This window comes from Ranitomeya variabilis, chromosome 2 (assembly GCF_051348905.1).
Source record: "Ranitomeya variabilis isolate aRanVar5 chromosome 2, aRanVar5.hap1, whole genome shotgun sequence".
Lineage (NCBI taxonomy): Eukaryota > Metazoa > Chordata > Amphibia > Anura > Dendrobatidae > Ranitomeya > Ranitomeya variabilis.
This window is the reverse complement of record NC_135233.1, coordinates 631,139,093-631,165,063: the sequence shown is the minus strand read 5'-3', so window position 1 is coordinate 631,165,063 and position 25,971 is coordinate 631,139,093. Positions and strand designations below refer to the sequence as shown.

General features: G+C 45.3%; 1 protein-coding gene across 1 annotated transcript in view; it reads left to right on the top strand.

Moving 5' to 3' along the window:
- The window catches only part of NOX3 (NADPH oxidase 3), a 372,062-nt gene that overhangs the window by 61,822 nt on the left and 284,269 nt on the right, over nucleotides 1-25,971 (top strand). Inside the window, exons 3-4 of the mRNA XM_077281663.1 lie at nucleotides 4,836-4,946; nucleotides 5,036-5,120. Coding sequence (XP_077137778.1) covers nucleotides 4,836-4,946; nucleotides 5,036-5,120 — 196 coding nt within the window. The remainder of the gene's footprint in view (nucleotides 1-4,835; nucleotides 4,947-5,035; nucleotides 5,121-25,971) is intronic.

The window sequence follows — 25,971 nt, the reverse complement described above, 5'->3', positions numbered from 1 at the left end:
TATTTTTATCCCCACGACCACCTGATGCTCCACTACCACTACCATCATTACCAGCTGACAATGAACGCCCACGACGACCTCTTGCACCAGACTTCCTCATTGTTTTAAAATCTTAACCAAAGTAACTTTATTTGTTGCTGTCAAACAACTTACACGGTGAGCTATAACTTCAGTATGATTTCAATATCCCTTAACAGGTTGGTGAGACCACAAGGAAAATCAGGCACAATGTTACACACTCTGTTTTCTGTGGCACAAAATCACAGAGATGGCACACACGCAGGACTGTCACTCAAGCACTAATGTCAATATTAATCTCCCACCTAATTTATTTATTTTTTTTTTTCTCAGGGAGACTTTAGAAACCAAATAATATTAAAAAAAAAAAAAAAAAAAAGGCTTTCTATGGCCCACAATTAGAGAGAGAGAGGTGGCACACCCAGGAGTCAAGACTGGCGCACAAGCTGAAAGGGCAATATTACTCTCCCACTGTTTTTTTAAGTTTTTTTTTTATTTCAGGGAGACTTTAGAAACCAAATAATATTAAAAAAAACAAAAAAAAAATAGCCTTTCTATGGCCCACTGAATGAGAGAGAGAGGTGGCACACCCAGGAGTCAAGACTGGCACACAAGCTGAAAGGGCAATATTACTCTCCCACTGTTTTTTTATGTTTTTTTTTTTTTTTTCAGGGAGACTTTAGAAACCAAATAATAAGAAAAAAAATAAATAAATAAATAGGCTTTCTATAGCCCACTGAATGAGAGATAGCGCACACACAGCAGTGGCACACAAGCCCTGACTGAGGCCAATATTTTTCTCCCACTGATTGATGTAGTGTTTTTGTGTTGAGGTAGATTTTAGAACACAAATCAAGGAAAAAAAAAATGCTTTCTATGGCCCACTGAATGAGAGAGAGGTGGCACACCCAGGAGTCAAGACTGGCACACAAGCTGAAAGGGCAATATTACTCTCCCACTGTTTTTTTATGTATTTTTTGTTTTTTAAGGGAGACTTTAGAAACCCAATAATATTTTTTTAAAAAAATAAATAGGCTTTCTATGGCCCACTGAATGAGAGGGAGAGAGGTGGCACACCCAGGAGTCAAGACTGGCACACAAGCTGAAAGGGCAATATTACTCTCCCACTGTTTTTTTAGGTATTTTTTTTTTTTTTCAGGGAGACTTTAGAAACCAAATAATATTAAAAAAAAAAAATAAATAAATAGGCTTTCTATAGCCCACTGAATGAGAGATAGCACACACAGCAGTGGCACACAAGCCCTGACTGAGGCCAATATTTTTCTCCCACTGATTGATGTAGTGTTTTTGTGTTGAGGTAGAATTTAGAACACAAATCACGGAAAAAATAAATAGGCTTTCTATGGCCCACAATTAGAGAGAGGTGGCACACCCAGGAGTCAAGACTGGCACACAAGCTGAAAGGGCAATATTACTCTCCCACTGTTTTTTTAGGTTTTTTTTTTTTTTTTCAGGGAGACTTTAGAAACCAAATAATATTAAAAAAAAAAAATAAATAAATAGGCTTTCTATAGCCCACTGAATGAGAGATAGCACACACAGCAGTGGCACACAAGCCCTGACTGAGGCCAATATTTTTCTCCCACTGATTGATGTAGTGTTTTTGTGTTGAGGTAGAATTTAGAACACAAATCACGGAAAAAATAAATAGGCTTTCTATGGCCCACTCAGTGAGAGATGGCACACACAGGGATGGCACTGTAGCAGAAATGCCAATCTTAATCTCCCACAAAAAAAACAAAAAAAAAACAGGGACTGTCCTACAATTACTATCTCCCTGCAGTAATCTAAGCCAGGTATGGCAGGCAGCAATAGGAGTGGACTGATGCACAAATTAAATAAAAAGTGTGGACAAACAAAAAAGATAGCTGTGCAGAAAGGAAGGAACAAGAGGATATGTGCTTTGAAAAAAGCAGTTGGTTTCCACAGTGGCGTACACACAGCAATACAGCTATCACGGAGCCTTCTAGGGCAGCCCAATGAGCTACAGCGCTGAGGAAAAAAAAAAAAAAAATAGCTTCCACAGTCCCTGCACACCGAAGGTGGTGTTGGACAGTGGAAATCGCTGCAGCACAAGCGGTTTGGTGGTTAGTGGACCCTGCCTAACGCTCTCCCTGCTTCTGACGAAGCGGCAGCAACCTGTCCCTAAGCTCAGATCAGCAGCAGTAAGATGGCGGTCGGCGGGAACGCCCCTTTATAGCCCCTGTGACGCCGCAGACAGCAAGCCAATCACTGCAATGCCCTTCTCTAAGATGGTGGGGACCAGGATCTATGTCATCACGCTGCCCACACTCTGCGTTCACCTTCATTGGCTGAGAAATGGCGCTTTTCGCGTCATTGAAACGCGACTTTGGCGCGAAAGTCGCGTACCGCATGGCCGACAAGCACAGGGGTCGGATCGGGTTTCATGAGACGCCGACTTAGCCAAAAGTCGGCGACTTTTGAAAATGATCGACCCGTTTCGCTCAACCCTACGCACGACGTTAAAAATATACGTATTAACGTATTGGGGGCCTTTTAGGCCCCCATGCACATAATGTAGAGAAACACACTTAAATAACTTTCACAAGTTTATTTCAAAATTGCTCAATAAAATATGAATAGTGGACACAATTTTAATTATAATTTTTCACAGAAAACACCAAAAAAATCTTTTTTTTCCCAAATTTCACACAAAGAAATGAAAACACACAAAAACGCATAGAAATCTATAGCAAACTAGCTGCAGCTACATTTTTATTCTAACTTTCTTTTCTATTATATTAGTCTTCCAAACAATTCTGACATGTTATTTTTTCAGAAGAGTGTTCTTTGCAAACAGTTTCCTTACAAGTGGAACAATATCGCTCAGTTTTCCTCTCTATGTTTCTTGGATACATGAAACAAAGCTTTTGTTTTCTTTCTCCTGGCTCTGGAATAATCTGAAACTGTACGCCACACCGTTTCATTAGCTTCTTTAGCTTGCTTTGGCAAGCATTTCAAGTCGCTTCGCTCTATCATGTGAGGCATTACAAGTTCATGACAAAGGTCCTTCAAGAATATGCGTCTCCTGTCCTTCCTCTGTGCATGAAATTCCGGATGAGTTTCTGTATAAATAATGAATGAATTTAGGGCTGCTACATCAAGCATATTTGAAAATAGTACTACAGGCCATCGTTTTGTTTGCCTCTTACACAAATATTCTCCCACCATCTCATCCATTTTATCTACACCTCCTTTTGTTTTATTGTAATGCAGGATGATTTCTGGTTTTAATTTTCTGTCATTGCTGTCAATACTGCAATTGTGGTGCATGGTACTGAGTAAAATCACTGATTTCTCCTTCTTCGCCTTGTAAGATACCAAAGTCGCTTTGTTATTGAAACCAAAGATACTCTCATAAAGTGCTTGCTGACGATTGTGTTTCAGTGCTTCTGGAATTTCTCGTCTGTTTTGCTTTATAGTACCAATAAGTGTAATAGCTTTTGCAAGCAGAAAATTGCCTAGTTCAACATTGGTGAAATAATTGTCCATGGTAATGTTTCTACCTGAATTGAATATTGGAACAGCAAGAGTTTTGACTATTTCAGACCCCAGATCCTTCTGTACTGGTGCACCAACCTCTTTGCCACAGTAGATTACGCCATTTAGGCCATAATAATTTGCAGAATCACACATCCAGAAGATTTTTATTCCGTACTTGGCTGGCTTGCTGGGCATGTATTGTATGAACTTGCAGCGTCCTCTGAACGGTACAAGTTGCTCATCTACAGTAACATTAGTACTAGGATTGTAAAGTTTTGTGCAATTTTTGATAAATATGTTCCAGATATAACTGATAGGGGATAGTTTGTCTGTTTCAAACCTCGCTGCACGAGTTCGCTTATCATCAAAGCAAATGATTCTTCTAATTTCCTCATATCTGCCCACTGACATTGTCGCCTTATAGTGTGGATCAGAAAGTGGGTCTAGAAATAATTCTCGTATTGGGACATCATACGATTTTTGACTCCCTGCCAGCAGTAAAAGTCCAATATATGCATAAAGTGAGGTGATGTCATGGTCTTATCACTCCCTCCAAAAATCACATGACATCCTCACATGTTATTATCCACACCCTGGCCCCTCCACCAGTATTACTGAGTACAAATAAAGTAACTTGAGACACAAACACTACTGAGAACATGATAAAAATAGCGGGGGCCTAAAAGGCCCCCAATTCGTACAGATGTAGTTTTCACCAAACAAGCATTGTTACACCATAATGCCTATGAAAAAAATTCTATCAACAACTGGATATTATCAACAACGACATACTTGAGGAATACCTGGAGTTTCAAAATTCTAACTAAAGTAATTTTGCAGATAATAGCAAAAATGTAAGCATGGGGCCTAAAAGGCCCCCAATATGCGTTCTAGGGTTAAAAGAGGTCAAGGTTTCAAGCACGAGTTTGGATTCCGTTCTGGTACTGAAACCAAGTTTTTTTTTAAAGTTTGTTCGAACCTGAAAGACTCGAACATCCATGGGTCTGCCCATCCCTAATCACTCATGATTGAAATTTCAACACAGGAAATCATAAATTAAAGACTATGTAAACTTATCCCTTTAAAATCTAGTAAAATTATTAAAGAAACATTTTGTTTTTAGATAGAGTTCTATTTAGGCAAGTGTTTTAGAACATGTATAAATTATAAATGCAGTTGCATCACTCATATGCATTCAATGTGACGTGCACACATTTTTCTTTTGTAGTTTTTCATTCTGAACAATTATATTGTGTAACTTTGAGCATTTTTGTATTAAACTCTCTCTACAGTCTACATTAGCATGGGCAAGAGCTTCTGCAATGTGTCTAAACTTCAACTGCATGCTGATTATACTGCCAGTATGTCGTAATTTTGTGTCCCTGCTTCGAGGATCTAGTGCAGTAAGTAGAATACAAGCATAACCACTGTTAATTTGCGTGTTTTCACATCACTCTGTATGATGAATAAATAATTCTGTGTTTTCTTCTAGTGTTGCAGGGGAGATCTGAGACGGCTGCTTGACAAAAACATTACATTTCATAGGCTTGTTGGCTATATGATCACACTTCATGCAGGTATACTTTTTACTTTTTAAGCAAGAAAAAAAATATAATTTTAATTAAGCCACATGTTGAGTTAGTTGATGCTGTGTGTTTTGAAGGGCGAGGATCTGCAGCTGCAGACAGATCCTGGTACCATGTATGGAGATTGGAGATCTTTTGCCATGTGGAATTGTGATGTCTCAGCCCCTGCTGGATTTGAGGACTGAATCTAAAGACTGTTTGGATATTCCTTGGTGTTGGATTACCGGGTGGCACCTATTAGGTATATACTCACCCTCGGACGCGCCCTGCTTCTTTCCGGCAACCTTCCTTCCTAAGAATGAGCGCGTGAAGGACCTTAGATGACGTCGCGGCTTGTCCATGTGACCGCTCGCGACCAATCACAAGCCGCGACATCACCGCAGGTCATTCACGCGCTCATTCTTAGGAAGGAAGCCTGCCGGTTAGTACCAGGGCGCGTCCGAGGGTGAGTATATCAATATTTTTTATTTTGATTCTTTATTTAACACTTAAATATGGATTCCGATACCGATTCCCGATATCGCAAACATATTGGAACTCGGTATCGGAATTCCGATACCAGATTCAGAAGATTGCCGACCTCATGGCCGACCCCACACAGGGGTCGGGTCGGGTTTCATGAAACCCGACTTTGCCAAAAGTCGGCGACTTCTGAAAATGGCCGACCCGTTTCGCTCAACCCTAATGACTGGTACTCTGACAGGCACGGCTGGCACTCTGGCAGGCAGGTGGGCATGGCTGGCATGTTGGCAGGCAGGTGGGCATGGATGGCACTCTAAGCAGGCAGGCAGGCATGGCTGGCACTCTAGGCAGGCACTCTAGGCAGGCAGGCACTCTAGGCAGACGGGCATGGCTAGCGGGACTGGAACTGGTTCGGAAAGGACAGAATTATAGGCAGGTACGAGTAAGGAACAGATAGGAACCAGTTCTAAGTGGAGGGACAGGAACACACAGGGAGCAGAGCGGGAGCCGGGCAAAGCTGCACGATGCGGAGAGCAGGACAGAACCGCAGGAGGCGAGACAGGAGTAGGGCAGAACCACAGGAGGTGGAGTAAAGAGCAGAACAGCAGGAGGCAGAGCAAAGAGCAGAAATGCAGGAGGCAGAGCAAACAGCAGAGCCATAGGAGGCGTAGCAAAGAGCAGAGCAGCAGGAGGTGGGGCAAACAGCAGAGCCACAGGAGGCGGAGCAAAGAGCAGAAGGAGTGAACACAATGAAACACACAGCGGAATAGGAAAGGCTTCAGATAGGGATACAAACGGACACAGGTGTAGGACTAAGTTCAGACAAGGTCAGGAACAGGACAAGGCTGTTGTGAATTCCGCTCTTGGGCTCCCTCCGGTGGTTGTAAGTAGCACTTTTGTGAATTCTGCTCTTGGGCTCCCTCCTGTGGTTTTGAGTGGTATAGCTGCTTCTTGGATTTAGCATTAGCAGCTGCTTCCACTGATCGTCTTTCTATTTTAGTCTGGCCTTAGCCCTCAATCAATGTCAGTTGCCAATTGTTCCTGCTTGGAGCCACTGCTCTTTTGGATTTCCCTGACACTCTGTCCAGTTCAGCCAAGATAAGTCCTTGCTTGTCCTTTTGCAGTCCATTTGTTGTGGACTTTATTGTTCAGCACATTCTATGTTTTGCTCATTTGTCCAGCTTATCAGTATGGATCTATTTAGCTAAGCTGGAAGCTCTGGGCTGCAGATTTTGCCCTCCACACCTTTAGTCAGGTGTGGGGATTTTTGCATATCTCTGCGGTGGACTTTTTCTAGTTTTTATTACTGACCGCACAGTGTTCTTTCCTTACTATGTATATAGCTAGAAGTGGCCTCCTTTGCTAAATCTTGTTTCATACTATGTATGTCATTTCCTTCTCCTCTCACAGTCAATATTTGTGGGGGGCTATCCTATCCTTTGGGGATTTTCTCTGAGGCAAGATAGCTTTCCTGTTTCTACCTTTAGGGGTAGCTAGTTCTCCGGCTGTGACGAGGTGTCCAGGGAGTGACAGGAACATCCCACGGCTACTGCTAGTGTTGTGTTAAGATCAGGAACTGCGGTCAGTATAGTTACCACCTGCCCAGAGCTAGTCGCATGTCGCTCCTAAATTACCAGTCCATAACAGTGCAACTGGCCAAAAATGAGTTGAATGCATCTCAAAAGAAGGAAAAGAAAAAGAGTTCTGATCCATTTTCTTTTTTCTTTAGTCTGTTTTGTCTTTTTCCTTCCTCTTAATCTCTGGGTGGATTTGGGCGCGGACATGGATGTTCAGGGTCTGTTTTCTCGTGTGGATCAGCTTGCTGCAAGAGTTCAGAGTATCCAAGATTATGTTGTTCAGACTCCAGCCTTAGAGCCTAGAATTCCTACTCCAGATTTGTTTTACGGGGATAGATCTAAGTTTTTGAACTTTAAAAATAACTGCAAATTGTTTTTTGCTCTGAAACCCCATTCCTCTGGTGACCCCATTCAGCAAGTTAAAATAGTTATTTCTCTGCTGCATGATGACCCTCAGGACTGGGCATTCTCCCTTGAGTCAGGGGATCCAGCATTGCTTAATGTAGATGCATTTTTTCAATCGCTCGAATTATTGTATGATGAACCTAACTCTGTGGATCATGCGGAAAAAACCTTGTTGGCTCTGTGCCAGGGTCAGGAAGCGGCAGAACTTTACTGCCAGAATTTTAGAAAATGGTCTGTGCTCACTAAATGGAATGAGGACGCTCTGGCAGCAATTTTCAGAAACGGTCTTTCTGAAGCCCTTAAAGATGTTATGGTGGGGTTCCCCACGCCTGTTGGTCTGAGCGAATCTATGTCTCTAGCCATTCAGATCGATCGGCGCCTGCGTGAGCGCAAAGTGGTGCACCATATGGCAGCATCCTCTGAGTGGAGTCCTGAGCCTATGCAATGTGATAGGATTCTGACTAGAGGGGAACAGAGGGGATACAGACGTCAGAATGGGCTGTGTTTTTACTGTGGTGATTCAGCTCATACTATCTCTGATTGCCCTAAGCGTATTAAGAGGGTCGCTAGATCTGTTACCATTAGTACTGTACAGCCTAAGTTTCTCCTGTCTGTGACCCTGATTTGCTCATTGTCATCTTTCTCTGTCATGGCATTTGTGGATTCAGGCGCTGCCCTGAACTTAATGGACTGAGAATTTGCCAGACACTGTGGTTTTTCTTTGCAGCCTTTGCAGAGCCCTATTCCTTTGAGGGGTATTGATGCTACACCGTTGGCCAAGAATAAACCTCAGTATTGGACTCAGTTGACTATGTGCATGGCTCCAGCACATCAGGAAGATTGTCGTTTTCTGGTGTTGCATAATTTACATGATGTTGTTGTACTGGGTTTTCCATGGTTACAAGTACACAATCCAGTGTTGGATTGGAAATCGATGTCTGTGATTAGTTGGGGTTGTCAAGGGGTACATAGTGATGTTCCTTTAATGTCAATTTCCTCTTCCCCCTCTTCTGATGTTCCTGAATTTTTGTCAGATTTCCAGGATGTATTCGATGAGCCCAAGTCCAGTTCCCTTCCTCCACATAGGGACTGTGATTGTGCTATTGACTTGATTCCAGGCTCTAAGTTCCCTAAGGGCTAACTTTTCAACCTGTCTGTGCCAGAACATACCGCTATGCGGAGCTATGTTAAGGAGTCCTTGGAGAAGGGGCATATTCGGCCGTCTTCGTCACCATTGGGAGCGGGATTCTTTTTTGTTGCCAAGAAGGATGGCTCCTTGAGACCCTGTATTGATTATCGCCTTATTAATAAGATAACGGTCAAATTCCAATACCCTTTACCTTTGCTCTCTGATTTGTTTGCTCGGATTAAGGGGGCTAGTTGGTTTACCAAGATTGACCTTCGAGGGGCATATAATCTTGTTCGTATTAAACAGGGTGACGAATGGAAAACTGCATTTAATACACCCGAAGGCCATTTTGAATACCTGGTGATGCCTTTCGGGCTTTCTAATGCTCCTTCTGTATTTCAGTCCTTCATGCATGACATTTTCCACAATTATCTTGATAAATTCTTGATTGCGTATTTGGATGATATTTTGATTTTTTCCAATGATTGGGAGTCTCATGTGAAGCAGGTCAGGATGGTATTCCAGATCCTTCGTGATAATGCTCTATTTGTGAAGGGGTCTAAGTGCCTATTTGGAGTTCAGAAGGTCTCTTTTTTGGGGTTTTTTTTTCTCCTTCGTCTATAGAAATGGATCCTGTTAAGGTCCAAGCCATTCATGACTGGATTCAACCCACATCTGTGAAGAACCTTCAGAAATTTTTGGGCTTTGCTAATTTTTATCGCCGTTTCATTGCCAACTTCTCTAGTGTGGTTAAGCCCCTGACCGATTTGACGAAGAAAGGCGCTGATGTGACAAATTGGTCCTCTGAGGCTGTTGAGGCCTTTCAGGAGCTTAAGCGCCGATTTACTTCTGCCCGTCTTGCGTCAGCCGGATGTGTCTCTTCCTTTTCAGGTTGAGGTTGACGCTTCTGAGATTGGGGCAGGGGCCATTTTGTCACAGAGGAATTCTGATGGTTCCTTGATGAAACCATGTGCCTTCTTTTCCCGAAAGTTTTCGCCTGCGGAACGCAATTATGATGTCGGCAATCGGGAGTTGCTGGCTATGAAGTGGGCATTTGAGGAGTGGCGACATTGGCTTGAGGGGGCCAAGCACCATATTGTGGTCTTGACCGATCATAAGAATCTGATTTACCTCGAGTCGGCCAAGCAGCTGAACCCTAGACAGGCTCGATGGTCCCTGTTTTTCTCCCGTTTTGATTTTGTGGTCTCGTATCTTCCGGGATCTAAGAATATTAAGGCGGATGCCCTCTCTAGGAGTTTTTTGCCTGATTCTCCTGGAGTTCTTGAGCCGGTTGGCATTCTTAGGGAAGGGGTGATTCTTTCTGCCATCTCCCCTGATTTACGGCGGGTGCTTCAGGAATTTCAGGCTGATAAACCTGACCGCTGTCCTGTGGGGAAGCTGTTTGTTCCTGATAGATGGACAAGTAAGGTTATTTCTGAGGTCCATTGTTCCGTGTTGGCTGGTCATCCTGGGATTTTTGGTACCAGAGATTTGGTGGCTAGGTCCTTTTGGTGGCCTTCCTTGTCACGGGATGTGCGTTCTTTTGTGCAGTCCTGTGGGACTTGTGCCCGGGCTAAGCCTTGCTGTTCCCGCGCTAGTGGGTTGCTTTTGCCTTTGCCTGTCCCTGAAAGGCCCTGGACGCATATTTCCATGGATTTTATTTCGGATCTTCCTGTGTCCCAGAGGATGTCTGTTATCTGGGTGGTTTGTGACCGGTTCTCTAAAATGGTCCATTTGGTACCTTTGCCTAAATTGCCTTCCTCCTCTGATTTGGTTCCATTGTTTTTTCAGCATGTGGTTCCTTTGCATGGCATTCCGGAAAATATTGTGTCGGACAGAGGTTCCCAGTTTGTTTCCAGGTTTTGGCGGGCCTTTTGTGCTAGGATGGTCATTAATTTGTCTTTTTCTTCGGCGTTCCATCCTCAGACAAATGGCCAAACTGAGGGAAACCTATTTGAGATGCTTTGTGTCTGCTGATCAGGATGATTGGGTGGCTTTCTTGCCGTTGGCCGAGTTTGCCCTTAATAATCGGGCTAGTTCGGCTACTTTGGTTTCGCCTTTTTTTTGTAATTTTGGTTTCCATCCTTGTTTTTCTTCAGGGCAGGTTGAGCCTTCAGATTGTCCTGGTGTAGATTCTGTGATGGACAGGTTACAGCAGATTTGGACTCATGTGGTAGACAATTTGACGTTGTCTCAGGAAAAGGCTCAGCGTTTTGCTAACCGCCGTCCGTGTGTTGGTCCTCGGCTTCGTGTGGGGGATTTAGTCTGGTTATCTTCTCGTCATGTTCCTATGAAGGTTTCTTCCCCTAAAGGTACCTTCACACGAAACGACGCTGCAGCGATAGCGACAACGATGCCGATCGCTGCAGCATCGCTGTTCGATCGCTGGAGAGCTGTCACACAGACCGCTCTCCAGCGACCAACGATGCCGAGGTCCCTGGGTAACCAGGGTAAACATCGGGTTGCTAAGTGCAAGGCCGCGCTTAGTAACCCGATGTTTACCCTGGTTACCAGCGTAAAATGTAAAAAAAAAAAAACAGTACATACTCACCTGCGCGTCCCCCGGCGTCCGCTTCCTGCACTGACTGACTGAGCGCCGGCAGTAGCAGGGCACAGCGGTGACGTCACCGCTGTGCTTTCACTTTCACTTTGCGGTGCTCAGTCAGTGTGGGAAGCAGACGGTGGGGGATGCGAATGTAAGTATGTACTGTTTTTTTTTTTTACATTTTACACTGGTAACCAGGGTAAACATCGGGTTACTAAGCGCGGCCCTGTGCTTAGTAACCTGATGTTTACCCTGGTTACCAGTGTAAAATATCGCTGGTATCGTTGCTTTTGCTGTCAAACACAACGATACACGGCGATCGGACAACCAAATAAAGTTCTGAACTTTATTCAGCGACCAGCGACATCACAGCAGGATCCTGATCGCTGCTGCGTGTCAAACTAAACGATATCGCTAGTCAGGACGCTGCAACGTCACGGATCACTAGCGATATCGTTACAAAGTCGTTTTGTGTGAAGGTACCTTTAGTTAAAGCCTCGGTTTATTGGTCCTTATAAGATCTCTGAGATTATCAATCCAGTGTCTTTTCGTTTGGCCCTTCCAGACTCTTTTGCCATCCAAAATGTTTTCCATAGGATCTTTGTTGCGGAGATATGTGGTGCCCATTGTTCCCTCTGTTGATCCTCCTGCCCCGGTGTTGGTTGAGGGGGAGTTGGAATATGTGGTTGAGAAAATTTGGGATTCTCATTTTTCAAGGCGGAGGCTTCAGTATCTTGTTAAGTGGAAGGGTTATGGCCAGGAGGATAATTCTTGGGTGGTTGCCTCCGATGTCCATGCTGCCGATTTGGTTCGTGCTTTTCACTTGGCTCGTCCTGATCGGCCTGGGGGCTCTGGTGAGGGTTCGGTGACCCCTCCTCAAGGGGGGGTACTGTTGTGAATTCCGCTCTTGGGCTCCCTCCGTTGGTTGTAAGTAGCACTTTTGTGAATTCTGCTCTTGGGCTCCCTCCTGTGGTTTTGAGTGGTATAGCTGCTTCTTGGATTTAGCATTAGCAGCTGCTTCCACTGATCGTCTTTCTGGCTCGGCTATTTTAGTCTGGCCTTAGCCCTCAATCAATGCCAGTTGCCAATTGTTCCTGCTTGGAGCCACTGCTCTTTTGGATTTCCCTGACACTCTGTCCAGTTCAGCCAAGATAAGTCCTTGCTTGTCCTTTTGCAGTCCATTTGATGTGGACTTTATTGTTCAGCACATTCTATGTTTTGCTCATTTGTCCAGCTTATCAGTATGGATCTATTTAGCTAAGCTGGAAGCTCTGGGCTGCAGATTTTGCCCTCCACACCTTTAGTCAGGTGTGGGGATTTTTGCATATCTCTGCGGTGGACTTTTTCTAGTTTTTATTACTGACCGCACAGTGTTCTTTCCTTACTATGTATATAGCTAGAAGTGGCCTCCTTTGCTAAATCTTGTTTCATACTACGTATGTCATTTCCTTCTCCTCTCACAGTCAATATTTGTGGGGGGCTATCCTATCCTTTGGGGATTTTCTCTGAGGCAAGATAGCTTTCCTGTTTCTACCTTTAGGGGTAGCTAGTTCTCCGGCTGTGACGAGGTGTCCAGGGAGTGACAGGAACATCCCACGGCTACTGCTAGTGTTGTGTTAAGATCAGGAACTGTGGTCAGTATAGTTACCACCTGCCCAGAGCTAGTCGCATGTCGCTCCTAAATTACCAGTCCATAACACAGGCACACAAACAAGGACTCAGACCAGGGTACCAAACCCCTTTGGTGGCAGAAACAAGAGGCACAGGTACAGGCCAGGGTACGAAGGTCCCCTGGGTGGCTGACACAGAGATAAAGCTAGACAGGACCTGGCAACTCAGCAGCAAGTCCCTAAGTGGATACATTGCTCAGGCATCCCCTTAGGGGTGGGAATGCTTTAAGTACCTGATTACCTGATTACCTGATGCCTCTTGGCAATTGGCAGAGGATACCTTAGGAAAGTGCACACAGTCACTATAAGAAACAGGAAGTGCCAGGGCCGCTGCCCTAAGCATACAGCCAGGAAGTATGCAGCAAGCAACAACATGAGGCCCAGAGCATGGAGCCGGCAGAGGACAGAACTCACAGCATGGCTTGGAGTGGTGAGTAAGAAGGGAGATGGGTAGCCATGCAGTGATGCCGACAGGGATGTTACATACAGTACATACATATTCTAAGGAACTATATCTACATTTGATGTTATATTTGCCCAGTCTCAATAAAAGTTGTTGGATTGCTCCTGCACTTACTCTCCCTGTCTGCCCTGTCACACACTCCTGTCACACACTCCTGACACACCCCTGTCACACACTGGTTGGCAGCAGAGGAATCAGAGCAGAATGAATGGATAACAGCGTCCCTGCAACAAATGGAGAACCTACATACAAAAGGCGTGCAAATTAGGAGTCAGTTACAAAGGACTGTCCAAAGACTGACTTATTGAGGTTTTGGAAGCTATCCTTCTAGATTGCAATGGAGAGGGATTCCCAAAGAAATTAGAGGTAAGATGGGACCTGGAGGTAAAACCTGTAAAAGTCTGTGGGTTTTGTGGTAGGAGGAGGAGATGGCATTGCTTGGGGATGAAGACACCATAGAAGACAAACGGGAAGCCATTTGGAGAGCCCATGAAAGGCAGCTCGCTGTGGAAGCAGTTAGAATCCCCAGGCATACATTGATCACAATGCCTACCATGAGGGAAGCTCAAGAGTGTCCCTCAAGGACTTTAAGCCATTTAAAGAGGCTTCAGGGGACATTCAGTGATTCTTCCAAGACTTTGAACACCAATGTCAGGTAATGGAAAATCCAGAAATGGAGCGGGTCAGACATCTGGTGGGGCTCTTGGAGGGTGCAACTGTGGAAGCACATCGAACTATGGACCCTCAATGGAACCGTGAATAAGAGGATATTAAGGAAACCACCCTGGAATATTATGTGGTAATTTCAGACACTTACAGGACTCAGTTCCGCTGCTTAGCCTGTAATGGGGAAAATTATTTTAAAATGTATGCCCATAGGATCAAATAGGGGTGTCATCGCTAGCTGGAGGGAAAGGTGAGAACCAGAAAAAACAAAGACCTAAAACAATAGTTTTTAATAGTAATGATTAAAAACATAAGAAAAAAAACACACACTAAAACGTGACAGGGTACCTACTAGATGAGTCAAAAAAACAATTAGATGAATATGAAGCCGTCTGGCTATTTTTTGGTAAAAATCCCAAATATTGTATGTATTTTATTTTAATTAAGGAAGAAGGACAAGGGAAGATAGAGGTGCCTTACCCTAATAGAGTCCCTTCCTAGCAGCAGAGGTTGGCATGCTGCGATACGATATGACGCCCCCGCTCAGCGACGGCTGGCCCTTAAAGACCCTCTAAAGGTATCCCTACCAAAAAGCCACCACCATAAACACCAAAACTAAACACTACAAAAAACAAAAACAAGTGTTTAAGCTGCTAAATAGTGTTGATTTGTATATAGTTAATTAATATAGATATCAATGAGCCAATGAAGACTCCATAGTGCAGAATTGAATTAAGTACCTCCCAATAATAATAACTCGTGGTGGTGTATAGAAGGAGAATAAATATTACAGATCAACAAAAATAAAGTATAGATTGTCTGCTAATTACAAATATCCTATTGATTATGGTCACATAAATCTGCAGAATAGAGCAAAGTAGTCTAGGACTGATGCAATGGCGGATATAGATAGTCTATGATACTGTGCGATATTCTGTACATACTATAATAAAGTACAAAAAGAGCATCAGGGCATCACCACCAGATATAGATGTCGTGTCATATGCTGAAAAATCTTAAATGAACACATAGCGGCATCATCGCCAGAAAAAGTCATATGGGCATCAACGCCAGATTAAATAGATTGTTCAGCTTTGGTTTGCATATACTGGAACAACTTAGATAAATGCATAACGGCATCAATGCCAGAAAAAATACATATGGGCATCAACGCCAGATTAAATGGATTATTCAGTTTCAGTTTGCATGTTCTCACAAAAAATGTGCACTCATGCATCGGTACACACATAGCGGCATGGTTGCCAGGAAGAAACCATGTAGGCATGAATGCCAGATTCAGTAAATTATTCAGCTTAAATTTGCATGCTCTCATCAGAGGGTGAATACATGCATACACATACAAATAACGGCATCATCGTCAAACGCAATCATATGGGCATCAGCACCAGATTAAATAAATAATTCAGCTTAGGTTTGCATGTTCACACATAAAGTGAACTTAGGCATAAATATAAACTTTATGTATAACTGAATAGGGCAGAATTGCCAAACCTATGTGAGCATCATCGCCAGATAAAACAAAAATATAGAGCAGATAATTAAATTTCACATGTTAAATGTGACAATATACAAATGTCAAATTATCAATAGGAATAATAAAATCATCTACCAGATGAAGCTATGTAGACATGTGAAGGCATCATCGCCAGACGTATAGTTAGTATAAGGTCATCTTCCCCAACATGTGGTGATATAGAAGACTCGGGTAATTCAAGTAATTAGACAGACATGCAAGCAGCTTATAAGCACCAATAGATCATCATAGTGCACTTATCTTAAAGGGAACCTGTCACCACGTTTTTGGAAGATGGGATAAAAATAGCGTTAAATAGGGGCAGAGGTGGGCGTTACATTAGTGTGTGTGTTATGCGTTTATTACCCACCTAAGTTGCCGAAATAACTTTGCAAAGTCTCCGTTTTCGCCTGTCAATCAGGCTGGTCAGGTCGCATGGGCGTTGTCTTCCCCCAGATTTGGCGTAGTTTTCCGTTGGTGGCGTAGTGGTGTGCGCATGCCCAAAGTCCGGAATCCTCTTCCAGGGGATTTAAAATAGCGCGGTGTTCGTTATTGCATTGGTGATCGGTGGGCGCGGCCATCTTCCTTTGGCCGCGCGTGCGCAGAAGCGGCGCTCTGCTGGCCGCGGCTTCAGGAAAATGGCCGCCGCGATATCCATCTGCGCACGCGCGGCATCCCGCGGCCATTTTCCTGAAGCCGCGGCCAGCAGAGCGCCGCTTCTGCGCACGCGCGGCCAAAGGAAGATGGCCGCGCCCACCGATCACCAATGCAATAACGAACACCGCGCTATTTTAAATCCCCTGGAAGAGGATTCCGGACTTTGGGCATGCGCACACCACTACGCCACCAACGGAAAACTACGCCAAATCTGGGTGAAGACACCACGCCCATGTGACCTGACCAGCCTGATTGACAGGCGAAAACGGAGACTTTGCAAAGTTATTTCGGCAACTTAGGTGGGTAATAAACGCATAACACACACACTAATGTAACGCCCACCTCTGCCCCTATTTAACGCTATTTTTATCCCATCTTCCAAAAACGTGGTGACAGGTTCCCTTTAAGGGATGTGATCTCCCATCCCGACGCGTTTCCCCCCTTATGGCAGTCCCAAGGGGTTCATCAGGGGAATGCCTATGATAGGCAATCGGGTAGCTAGAAAAAGAGAGAACGCTGCACGCGGTCCGAGAGTAATGGGTTCATACCATGCTGCGTCCGGCAACAAATGCCGATGGCCCCGGAAGTATCTGAATAACTTCCGGTGATGGTGGAACGCTCTATGCGTGTTGTGAATTAGACTTCTTGGCTCCCTCTGGTGGTTATTAGTGATATGACTCTGGGATTTTCTTTCCTCAGTTTGCACCCACCTGGGTCGTTAGTCCAGGGGTGTTGCTATATAAACCTCCTGGATCCTTAGTCCAGTGCCTGGCATCGTTGTAATCAGATCCTTTTTGTTTGCTCCTATCTGCTGGTCCTGGTTCGTGCAAAATTAAGCTGAGTCCTGCTTCTTTGTTTTTTGGGTTATTTGCTTGCTCTCATTTTTGTCCAGCTTGTACTAAATGTGATTCCTGACCTTGCTGGAAGCTCTAGGGGGCTGGTGTTCTCCTCCCGGGCCGTTAGACGGTTCGGGGGTTCTTGAATATCCAGCGTGGATATTTTTGATAGGGTTTTTGCTGACCATATAAGTTATCTTACTATATTCTGCTATTAGCTAGTGGGCCTCTCTTTGCTAAATACCTAGCTCATCCTTACGTTTGTCTTTTCCTCTTACCTCACCGTTATTATTTGTTGGGGGCTTGTATCCAACTTTTGGGGTCTTTTCTCTGGAGGCAAGAAAGGTCTTTCTTTTCCCTTCTAGGGTTAGTTAGTTCTCCGGCTGGCGCGAGACGTCTAGAATCAACGTAGGCACGTTCCCCGGCTGCTGATATTTGTGGTGCTAGGATTAGATATATGGTCAGATCAGTTACCACTGCCCTATGAGCTGGTTTTTGTGTTTGCAGACTTAGAAACTTTTCTGAGACCCTCTGCCATTGGGGTCATAACAGTATGCCAGGCCAACATTGAATGTTTATTGCATTGCAGAAGTGGGATAATAAGAAAGGAAATTCTGAGTTTTTTTTTTTTTTTTTTCCACCCTTCCTCCCCTTTACCTTTGAGTGGCTTGTGCTTGCTACAGACATGAATGTCCAGACCTTGATTACAAGTGTAGACCAGCTTGCTGCTCGTGTGCAGGGCATACAAGATTTTGTTACCAGTAGTCCAATGTCTGAACCTAAAATACCTATTCCTGAACTGTTTTCTGGAGACCGATTTAGGTTTAGGAATTTCAGGAACAATTGTAAATTGTTTCTTTCTCTGAGACCCCGTTCATCTGGAGATCCAGCTCAGCAAGTGAAAATTGTTATCTCTTTTTTACGGGGCGACCCTCAGGATTGGGCTTTTTCGCTAGCGCCAGGAGATCCGGCATTGGCAAATATTGATGCGTTTTTTCTGGCGCTCGGATTGCTTTACGAGGAACCCAATCTTGAAGTTCAGGCAGAAAAAGCCTTGCTGGCTATTTCTCAGGGCCAGGATGAAGCTGAAGTGTATTGCCAAAAATTTCAGAAATGGTCCGTGCTTACTCAGTGGAATGAGTGTGCTCTGGCCGCAAATTTCAGAAATGGCCTTTCTGAAGCCATTAAGAATGTGATGGTGGGTTTCCCCATTCCTACAAGTCTGAATGATTCTATGGCGCTGGCTATTCAAATTGACCGGCGTTTGCGGGAGCGCAAAACCGCTAATCCTCTGGTGGTGTTGTCTGAACAAACATCTGATTTAAGGCAATGTCTGTGTCAAGTTGGGGCTGTCAGGGAATTCATGCTGATTCCCCGCCGGTGTCTATTGCTTCCTCTACTCCTTCGGAAGTTCCTGAGTATTTGTCTGATTATCAGGATGTATTCAGCGAGTCCAGATCCAGTGCTCTGCCTCCTCATAGGGACTGTGACTGCGCCATAGATTTGATTCCAGGTAGTAAATTTCCTAAGGGAAGATTATTTAATCTGTCTGTACCTGAGCATGCCGCAATGCGTTCGTATATCAAGGAGTCTCTGGAGAAGGGGCATATCCGTCCATCCCCTTCCCCTCTTGGTGCGGGATTCTTTTTTGTGGCCAAGAAGGACGGATCTTTGAGACCTTGTATTGACTATCGGCTTCTGAATAAAATCACTGTTAAATTTCAGTATCCTTTGCCTCTGTTGTCGGACTTGTTTGCCCGGATTAAAGGTGCCAAGTGGTTCACCAAGATAGATCTTCGTGGTGCGTACAACCTTGTGCGCATTAAGCAAGGAGATGAATGGAAGACTGCATTTAATACGCCCGAAGGTCATTTTGAGTACTTGGTGATGCCTTTTGGGCTCTCTAATGCGCCCTCAGTGTTTCAGTCCTTTATGCATGATATTTTCCGGAAGTATCTGGATAAATTTATGATTGTTTATCTGGATGATATTCTGGTTTTCTCAGAAGATTGGGACTCACATGTGGAGCAGGTCAGGATGGTGTTTCAGGTTTTGCGTGAGAATGCTTTGTTTGTTAAGGGCTCAAAGTGTCTCTTTGGAGTACAGAAGGTTCCCTTTTTGGGGTTTATTTTTTCCCCTTCTGCTGTGGAGATGGACCCAGTCAAGGTCCGAGCTATTCATGAGTGGACTCAACCCACGTCAGTTAAGAGTCTTCAGAAGTTCTTGGGTTTTGCTAACTTCTACCGTCGTTTTATCGCTAATTTTTCTAGCGTTGTTAAACCTTTGACGGATATGACCAAGAAAGGTTCTGATGTTGCTAACTGGGCTCCTGCAGCCATGGAGGCGTTCCAAGAGTTGAAGCGCCGGTTTACTTCGGCGCCTGTTTTGTGCCAGCCTGATGTCTCACTTCCCTTTCAGGTCGAAGTGGATGCTTCTGAGATTGGGGCAGGGGCCGTTTTGTCACAGAGAGGCCCTGGTTGCTCGGTAATGAGACCATGTGCTTTCTTCTCCAGGAAGTTTTCGCCTGCTGAGCGGAATTATGATGTCGGCAATCGGGAGTTGCTGGCCATGAAGTGGGCATTTGAGGAGTGGCGTCATTGGCTCGAGGGTGCTAAGCATCGTGTGGTGGTCTTGACTGATCACAAAAATCTGATGTATCTCGAGTCTGCTAAACGCCTGAATCCTAGACAGGCCCGCTGGTCATTGTTTTTCTCCCGTTTTGACTTTGTGGTCTCGTATTTACCAGGTTCAAAGAATGTGAAGGCTGATGCTCTTTCAAGGAGCTTTGTGCCTGACTCTCCTGGAGTCGCAGAACCAGATGGTATTCTTAAAGAGGGAGTTATCTTGTCAGCCATTTCTCCTGATTTGAGACGCGTGTTGCAGAGATTTCAGGCTGGTAGACCTGACTCTTGTCCACCTGACAGACTGTTTGTTCCTGATAGGTGGACCAGCAGAGTCATTTCCGAGGTTCATTCCTCGGTGTTGGCAGGTCATCCGGGAATTTTTGGCACCAGAGATCTGGTGGCTAGGTCCTTTTGGTGGCCTTCCTTGTCACGGGATGTGCGGTCATTTGTGCAGTCCTGTGGGACTTGTGCTCGAGCTAAGCCTTGCTGTTCTCGTGCCAGCGGGTTGCTCTTGCCCTTGCCTGTCCCAAAGAGGCCTTGGACACACATTTCCATGGATTTCATTTCTGATCTCCCGGTGTCTCAGGGCATGTCTGTCATCTGGGTGGTATGTGATCGCTTTTCCAAAATGGTCCATTTGGTGCCTTTGCCTAAGCTGCCCTCCTCTTCCGATCTGGTTCCTGTGTTCTTTCAGAATGTGGTTCGTTTACATGGCATTCCTGAGAATATTGTGTCTGACAGAGGATCCCAGTTTGTTTCCAGGTTCTGGCGATCCTTTTGTGCTAGGATGGGCATTGAGTTGTCGTTTTCGTCTGCCTTTCATCCTCAGACTAATGGACAAACGGAGCGAACTAATCAGACTCTGGAGGCTTATTTGAGGTGTTTTGTTTCGGCAGATCAGGATGATTGGGTGACCTTCTTGCCGTTGGCTGAGTTTGCCCTTAATAACCGGGCTAGTTCCGCTACTTTGGTTTCGCCATTTTTCTGCAACTCTGGTTTCCATCCTCGTTTTTCCTCGGGACATGTGGAGCCTTCTGACTGTCCTGGGGTAGATTCTGTGGTGGATAGGTTGCAGCAGATCTGGAATCATGTGGTGGACAACTTAAAGTTGTCACAGGAGAAGGCTCAGCGTTTTGCCAACCGCCGCCGCGGGGTGGGTCCCCGACTTCGTGTTGGGGATTTGGTATGGCTGTCTTCTCGATTTGTTCCTATGAAGGTCTCCTCTCCTAAATTTAAGCCTCGCTTCATCGGTCCTTACAAGATATTGGAAATCCTTAATCCTGTGTCCTTTCGCTTGGATCTTCCGGTGTCGTTTGCCATTCATAACGTGTTCCATAGGTCCTTGTTGCGGCGGTACGTTGTACCTGTGGTTCCTTCTGTTGAGCCTCCTGCTCCGGTGTTGGTTGGGGGCGAGTTGGAGTACGTGGTGGAGAAGATCTTGGATTCTCGTCTCTCCAGACGGAGGCTTCAATATCTGTTCAAGTGGAAGGGCTATGGTCAGGAGTAGGGTTGAGCGACTTTCATTTTTTTAAGATCGAGTAGGGTTTTGGGAAACCCGATTTTGTCCAGAGTCGAGTCGAGTGCAGTCGGCCGATTATCGCTAAAAGTCGGGGATCGACCGAAACACGAAACCCAATGCAAGTCAATGGGGAAGCATAGTCGGCAGTGAGTGGAGGCCAGGAAAACACCTACAGTGCCCATTTTAATGCCAAAAACATCCATTCTTGTTTCTGAAGCTTGCCAATCTTAATTAACTGTATAATAATAGTTGGGCATAGGGAATTGGGGGAAAGTTGTGGGGGGAGTAGGGCTGGCTCAAGTTTTTCGTGGGCCCAGGAAATGCGGACTACGTCACGGCGGTGTTGCAGGGAAAGGTAAGTATTTAAAAGTTGCAAGTGCTGTGATCCTGAGCAAGCAGGGGGGGCCCACTCGTTCGCATTGCCACTGGCACAGGGCCCCTCAAAGTACGGCGGTGTGTTTGCATGGCGGGGGCGCCTCCCACCAGCAGCGACACTTTTGCGTACTCTGAGGGGCCCTGTGCCAGTGACGTCGCCAACGAGTATGCCCCCCCACCTGATGAAGGAACCTGCACTTTCATCTGCACCTTCCTCTTTGTCCCTGTGTAAGGTGGTATAACATGCGGGAAGGGGAACCTTACTTTCAGCAGGGACAGATTCTGGCTGTGTAGAGTACAAGGGGAATGTAGTGGTCTAGGTCAATGTACCAGCAGACTCATTTAGCAGTGGCTGGGCAATGGGCAGGATGAGGAGGAAACAGATATAGGGCCAAAGAATAAAGTAGGCTACATGCAGTTCAAAATTGGTAACAGGACTAAACAGGCGGCATTGCTTTGTTCAGTGGAGTAGCAAACCCAAGAGCAGCAGACACTGTTTCAAGGGCCTAACCACACTAGTAGGCCAAATGCAGTTTAATATCTGATAGTATAGGGCGAAAGCCAGAATGTGGAAGCTCAGCTTTGTTCAGTTGAGGACAACACCAGGGAGGGGCAGACACCTTTAGTAGGCCGGAAAAGCCTATTGCATTTTTTAAAATGGTAATTTGGAGCAGAAGGTTGAAGCTCAGCTTTATTTAGTTGAGGGCAACACCAGGGAGGGGCAGAAGCCGTTAGTAGGCCCTAACCACCATTTTTTTTTTTTTTAAAACCACTTAATGAGAGCCGGAAGGTTGAAGCTCAGCTTTATTTAGTTGAGGACAACACCAGGGAGGGGCAGAAGCCGTTAGTAGGCCCTAACCACCATTTTTTTTTTAAAACCACTTAATGAGAGCCGGAAGGTTGAAGCTCAGCTTTATTTAGTTGAGGACAACACCAGGGAGGGGCAGAAGCCGTTAGTAGGCCCTAACCACCATTTTTTTTTTAAAACCACTTAATGAGAGCCGGAAGGTTGAAGCTCAGCTTTATTTAGTTGAGGACAACACCAGGGAGGGGCAGAAGCCGTTAGTAGGCCCTAACCACCATTTTTTTTTTTTAAACCACATAATGAGAGCCGGAAGGTTGAAGCTCAGCTTTATTTAGTTGAGGACAACACCAGGGAGGGGCAGAAGCCGTTAGTAGGCCCTAACCACCATTTTTTTTTTTTTTAAAACCACTTAATGAGAGCCGGAAGGTTGAAGCTCAGCTTTATTTAGTTGAGGACAACACCAGGGAGGGGCAGAAGCCGTTAGTAGGCCCTAACCACCATTTTTTTTTAAAAACCACTTAATGAGAGCCGGAAGGTTGAAGCTCAGCTTTATTTAGTTGAGGACAACACCAGGGAGGGGCAGAAGCCGTTAGTAGGCCCTAACCACCATTTTTTTTTTTTTTAAAACCACTTAATGAGAGCCGGAAGGTTGAAGCTCAGCTTTATTTAGTTGAGGACAACACCAGGGAGGGGCAGAAGCCGTTAGTAGGCCCTAACCACCATTTTTTTTTTAAAACCACTTAATGAGAGCCGGAAGGTTGAAGCTCAGCTTTATTTAGTTGAGGACAACACCAGGGAGGGGCAGAAGCCGTTAGTAGGCCCTAACCACCATTTTTTTTTTTTTTAAAACCACTTAATGAGAGCCGGAAGGTTGAAGCTCAGCTTTATTTAGTTGAGGACAACACCAGGGAGGGGCAGAAGCCGTTAGTAGGCCCTAACCACCATTTTTTTTTTAAAACCACTTAATGAGAGCCGGAAGGTTGAAGCTCAGCTTTATTTAGTTGAGGACAACACCAGGGAGGGGCAGAAGCCGTTAGTAGGCCCTAACCACCATTTTTTTTTTTTAAACCACATAATGAGAGCCGGAAGGTTGAAGCTCAGCTTTATTTAGTTGAGGACAACACCAGGGAGGGGCAGAAGCCGTTAGTAGGCCCTAACCACCATTTTTTTTTTTTTTAAAACCACTTAATGAGAGCCGGAAGGTTGAAGCTCAGCTTTATTTAGTTGAGGACAACACCAGGGAGGGGCAGAAGCCGTTAGTAGGCCCTAACCACCATTTTTTTTTAAAAACCACTTAATGAGAGCCGGAAGGTTGAAGCTCAGCTTTATTTAGTTGAGGACAACACCAGGGAGGGGCAGAAGCCGTTAGTAGGCCCTAACCACCATTTTTTTTTTTAAAACCACATAATGAGAGCCGGAAGGTTGAAGCTCAGCTTTATTTAGTTGAGGACAACACCAGGGAGGGGCAGAAGCCGTTAGTAGGCCCTAACCACCATTTTTTTTTTTTTTTAAAACCACTTAATGAGAGCCGGAAGGTTGAAGCTCAGCTTTATTTAGTTGAGGACAACACCAGGGAGGGGCAGAAGCCGTTAGTAGGCCCTAACCACCATTTTTTTTTTAAAACCACTTAATGAGAGCCGGAAGGTTGAAGCTCAGCTTTATTTAGTTGAGGACAACACCAGGGAGGGGCAGAAGCCGTTAGTAGGCCCTAACCACCATTTTTTTTTTTTAAACCACATAATGAGAGCCGGAAGGTTGAAGCTCAGCTTTATTTAGTTGAGGACAACACCAGGGAGGGGCAGAAGCCGTTAGTAGGCCCTAACCACCATTTTTTTTTAAAAACCACTTAATGAGAGCCGGAAGGTTGAAGCTCAGCTTTATTTAGTTGAGGGCAACACCAGGGAGGGGCAGAAGCCGTTAGTAGGCCCTAACCAAAGTTGAAGGCCAAATGCAGTTTAATTTCTGATACTATAGGCCGAAAGCCAGAAGGTGGAAGTTCCGATTTAGACAGTGGAGGACAATTTGAATTAGGGACTGCAGACAGACTTAGTAGGCTGTCCCCTGTGGACCATGCATCCACCACATTAACCCATTGCGCCGTAATGGACACGTAATCTTCCGTGGCCATGCCTACAGGTCCATGCGTCTGTTGTCAGGTGCACCTTTGTACTCACAGATTGCCAGAGTGCATGGACAATGCGGTCTTCTACATGCTGGTGGAGGGTTGGGATGGCTTTTCTCGCAAAAGAAGTGTCGACTGGTTAGCTTGTAGCGTGGTACAGCGTAGTCCATCATGGCCTTATTAATAGTAAATAAAATATATAACTAGGCTCTATGAACTTTTAAATAGGTTCCAGGGGTACACGGGCAGCATTGGTGTGGTCAGTGGAGGAGTATTGCAAGTAGGGGCTGCAGACAGGCTATCAAAGGCCTAAAATAACAAACAGTAGGCAGTCATGGCAGTTTTACATCGGTTACATGGATACACAGGCAGGCACTCCAGGCAGCATTGTGCTCAGTGGAGGAGTATTGCAAGTAGGGGCCGCAGACAGGCTATCAAAGGCCTAAAATAACAAACAGTAGGCAGTCATGGCAGTTTTACATCGGTTACATGGATACACAGGCAGGCACTCCAGGCAGCATTGTGGTCAGTGGAGGAGTATTGCAAGTAGGGGCCGCAGACAGGCTATCAAAGGCCTAAAATAACAAACAGTAGGCAGTCATGGCAGTTTTACATCGGTTACATGGATACACAGGCAGCTAGGTGGTGAGTGGAGGAGTATTTAAAGTAAGGACCGCAGACAGGCTATCAAAGGCCTAACATAACAAACAATAGGCTCATGGCAGTTTTACAGCGGTTACATGGATACACGGGCAGGCAGCTTGGTGGTGGTGAGTGGAGGAGTATTTAAAGTAGGGACCGCAGACAGGCTATCAAAGGCCTAACATAACAAACAATAGGCTCATGGCAGTTTTACAGCGGTTACATGGATACACGGGCAGGCAGCTTGGTGGTGAGTGGAGGAGTATTTAAAGTATGGACCGCAGACAGGCTTCGAAGGCCTAACACAATAAAATGGGCTGGCTGTAGGCACTTTAAAATTGGTTCCAGGGGTACACGGGCAGCAGTGGTCTGGTCAGTGGAGGCCTAGTGGAAGTATGGACCGCAGACAGGCTTCGAAGGCCTAACACAATAAAATGGGCTGGCTGTAGGCACTTTAAAATTGGTTCCAGGGGTACACGGGCAGCAGTGGTCTGGTCAGTGGAGGCCTAGTGGAAGTATGGACCGCAGACAGGCTTCGAAGGCCTAACACAATAAAATGGGCTGGCTGTAGGCACTTTAAAATTGGTTCCAGGGGTACACGGGCAGCAGTGGTCTGGTCAGTGGAGGACTAGTGGAAGTATGGACCGCAGACAGGCTTCGAAGGCCTAACACAATAAAATGGGCTGGCTGTAGGCACTTTAAAATTGGTTCCAGGGGTACACGGGCAGCAGTGGTCTGGTCAGTGGAGGACTAGTGGAAGGAGGGAGCGCAGAAAGGCTTCAAAGGCCTAAAATAACAAACAATAGGCTCA